This window comes from Lactuca sativa, chromosome 2 (assembly GCF_002870075.4).
Source record: "Lactuca sativa cultivar Salinas chromosome 2, Lsat_Salinas_v11, whole genome shotgun sequence".
In the NCBI taxonomy this organism is placed as follows: Eukaryota; Viridiplantae; Streptophyta; class Magnoliopsida; order Asterales; family Asteraceae; genus Lactuca; species Lactuca sativa.
Genome location: NC_056624.2, coordinates 115,200,678 through 115,203,664, shown reverse-complemented (window position 1 = coordinate 115,203,664; position 2,987 = coordinate 115,200,678). Strand labels below are relative to the sequence as shown.

Here is a 2,987-nt window from a genome sequence, read left to right as displayed (position 1 = left end):
ACCTTTCTCTCTTAACTTTTTTAAAAAAAAATTACCAATCTCGGATGACTTTATGTATATTTTGGTTTAGTTATTTTCACTACTAGAATACATGAAATAGAGTACGGTTGTTTTGGGTATAGAATACGGGAAAATGAGGGAATTCTAAAGGGGGTGTATTAGATTTGATCACATAATAGAGTACGGTTCTTTAACCGTACTCTATCTCTCTCCATACCATATATATTACCACATATAATACGGCTGTACCACATATAATACAATTATTCAGAACCGTATTATATTCCATATATAATCTCCTCCCACATATAATACACCCATTTAGAACCGTATTATATGTATATATAACTAAACCAATGGAAGTACATATTGTTAACAGAGGCATCCATTAGGCAGATGAAAAATATATTCAAATGCAGGAATAAAATGAGTCAATTTGAAATGCTTTTTTCCTATTACACTTTTCCTAACTTTATCATATCCTCTACCACCATCAGTCTCCACAAATCTACATAAATAAATAAATAAAATCAGACTTACTTATATTGTTAAACAAAACAAGAAAAAAGTAGTCGATTACTGATTACTTGAAATATGATAGTTTGTACATAAGGGGGTTTAGCATGGTTGGAGTCGTCTGTGAACCAATTTGGTATTGACCTGATAAGAAATAACAATGAAATAGAAGTAATTTATTAGAATAGATAAACAAACATCAAATAGAAGTAATTTATTTTCCATATTTTAAAAGTACAATGCCCTAATTAGAAACTATTTGAAAGTACAATGCTATAACTAATTACAAAAATGAAAGTACAGTACTTTAAGTACTTAAACATACAAGATAATCAGGCTCCTTGATATGTGGGAAGATGCCTCCTCCTATACACACCCATCCATAGGAACTTTTTTATATCATCACTAGAGTATCCCACGACACCTGACAACGATGAAAACTTCAAATAATTAATTTCTTATTTTCAATTCTTTATTATTATTTAAAAAAAAAACTAGACATCCAAACAGTTGAAAAATTCTCAATCAGCTTTTTCGGGTGATGACATGGCAGTACCAACAGTAGCAATGTGTGTTGTTCCATGTGTTATTATCAACTATAACTGTCTTGTTAGCCATTGTTGTTGTTTGGTAACATCAAGTGTGTGTGTTTGTATGTGTGTGAATGAGTGAGTTAAGTCCTAAGTCCTAAGCATGGTTAAGACCTTATATAAATGCTGATTGAATACAGTGAGTTACTTACTTTATCATCTACTTCAGTGTTATGGCTTAACCATGTGTAAGCCTCTCTGAAATCATCAAAAACATGAAGACCTTCACGTGGATGAGAAGTGAGCACAATTTAAAGAGCTGAATACTCTATCCCCAACCTTAGTGGTCAAAGTCAACAAAAAAGTCAATAAAATAATTTTGAGGACTAAAGATGTGCATGTGTGTGTGTGTGTGATTGCAAATACTTACTTCATTTTGGGTATTTTCAAATAAACTAGATACATAGAATTTATTTGATCTTGCGAAAACATCAAAGCCTTCAGAAAGAGCAATTTCGGATAATATGCATGCAGTTGGAGCAAGCACAAGCATTAGTTGTACCTGTCATATCATTAGACAAAAAAGTTTAAGTTGACAGGAAATTAAGCATATGAAAAAAAGGTAAAAATGTAAAATAAATAGAATCCTTACCATGACACTACAAAAGTATACAAACATTACTATGTAAAGGATCAGAAAGGAACTTGCATCAAATAGAGGTGAAAAGCATGCCTGCAACATCATGACCAATAACAAAGTCTAAAACTGAAATAATGCAAGAAGAGGTGTTCAGATCATTCTTGTTGCCAGTCACTGGAAAAAATTTCAAGAGCAAGAAAGCGGTCCCCGGAGTACCATCACAAAGAGTAGAGTCGACGTGTATTCTTCTTTCAATGGTCTGCCATGTGTTCACCACAACCTGTTAAACATTTCCGCGAACATGTTGTAGGCATGCACACAAATGCAGAAAACCAAGAAACAAGCAGTTCCCCCAAAAGATTCAGTATCTTTAACCATGTGAGAGAGAGGGAGAGAGAGAGATGGTACCGTGTGCTTGAGATATGTGGCGGCTCTTCTGAATTTTCTACGGAGAGCGAAGGCAGACATAGAAAGAAGTTTAAGAGAGAATCTTGAGACTCTTTTTCTAAACCCTCGCTTCGTTCATTACCTTTATCTACTGTTGACGTTTCTGCTATGAAACCTTTGTTCATTACATTCATCTACTGATGCGAAACACATACACAAATGTGTATTCCTCAAGTCTCCAATGGCGGGAGAAATTTCACCACCGAGTTTCAAATTTAAATTCCTTTATTCAATCAAGGATTAAGCATCAGTGCAACACCTTGAACGTAAAATCAAAACTTACTGATGGCGGCAACAGTTAGTGGTGGTGGTGGGAGTATCGGCGTCGGTGGCGGTGGCGATGGCGGTGACAGGGCGTACGTATGGAGCTGTTTTAATTTAAGGCTAAATATTGGGTGTAATAAGATTTTATTCTAAAAATAAATAAACACGGATGAGAAATAAACTTTTTTGCGTCTCCGGCAGGTTCGTAATGTCAGGCCCAATATTTCAATATTTTATTGAATTAAACATTTAAGTTGGTTTTAATTTTGTCCACCCATATCTAATATGGATGTATTAATGACCGTATTCTATTTACCCGTAGTCTATTTCAATTTTTCAAGTAGTGTTTATTTGTGTTTTTTAAGTTTTTAGGATTATTTTAATGTTATGTGTCTGTTTTTATTTATTTTATTTATTTATTTATCTATTTATTTGTGTAATGCAATGTAATGTTTTTTGAATTTTCAATGTAAATTTTTTTTTTAATTTTCAAGCAATGAAAAATTATGTTTTTTATTAAAAAAGAAATTTTAATTAAAATAGCTAAAAAAAATAATAAAAGAAAATAAAAGTATGACACCACTCCTTGG

The 2,987-nt window shown here is 32.8% G+C and overlaps 1 protein-coding gene across 8 annotated transcripts; it reads right to left on the bottom strand.

Moving 5' to 3' along the window:
* Positions 1–274: 274 nt before the first annotated feature.
* LOC111893849 (dolichyl-diphosphooligosaccharide--protein glycosyltransferase subunit STT3A-like) lies at positions 275–2,736 on the bottom strand. Of its 8 annotated transcripts, none has more exons than XR_006188758.2 (8): positions 2,095–2,731; positions 1,903–1,966; positions 1,699–1,812; positions 1,477–1,608; positions 1,259–1,385; positions 842–940; positions 588–660; positions 275–508 (listed from the first exon to the last, which is right to left on the bottom strand). XR_006188758.2 is itself a non-coding variant. In XM_042899849.2 (7 exons), the coding sequence occupies exons 1-5, from the start codon at positions 2,265–2,267 to the stop codon at positions 1,332–1,334; spliced, it is 483 nt and encodes a 160-aa protein (XP_042755783.1). In that variant the 5' UTR covers positions 2,268–2,736; the 3' UTR covers positions 275–660; positions 842–940; positions 1,259–1,331. The 8 variants fall into 8 exon arrangements, 1 of the variants encoding a protein (XP_042755783.1); XR_006188759.2 differs by having other exon boundaries at positions 1,699–1,779; XR_006188756.2 differs by having other exon boundaries at positions 1,903–2,730.
* Between the last annotated feature and the right edge of the window lie 251 nt (positions 2,737–2,987).

Excerpts from the sequence above, each read along its gene's own strand:
- LOC111893849 (XM_042899849.2), bottom strand. The coding sequence starts at position 2,267 with ATGAATGTAATGAACAAAGGTTTCATAGCAGAAACGTCAACAGTAGAT. Across the intron at positions 1,946-2,094 it reads CCACATATCTCAAGCACACG|ACCATTGAAAGAAGAATACA; the intron begins GTACCATCTCTC and ends AACACATGGCAG. Across the intron at positions 1,386-1,476 it reads TTGAAAATACCCAAAATGAA|GTTGGGGATAGAGTATTCAG; the intron begins GTAAGTATTTGC and ends TTGACCACTAAG.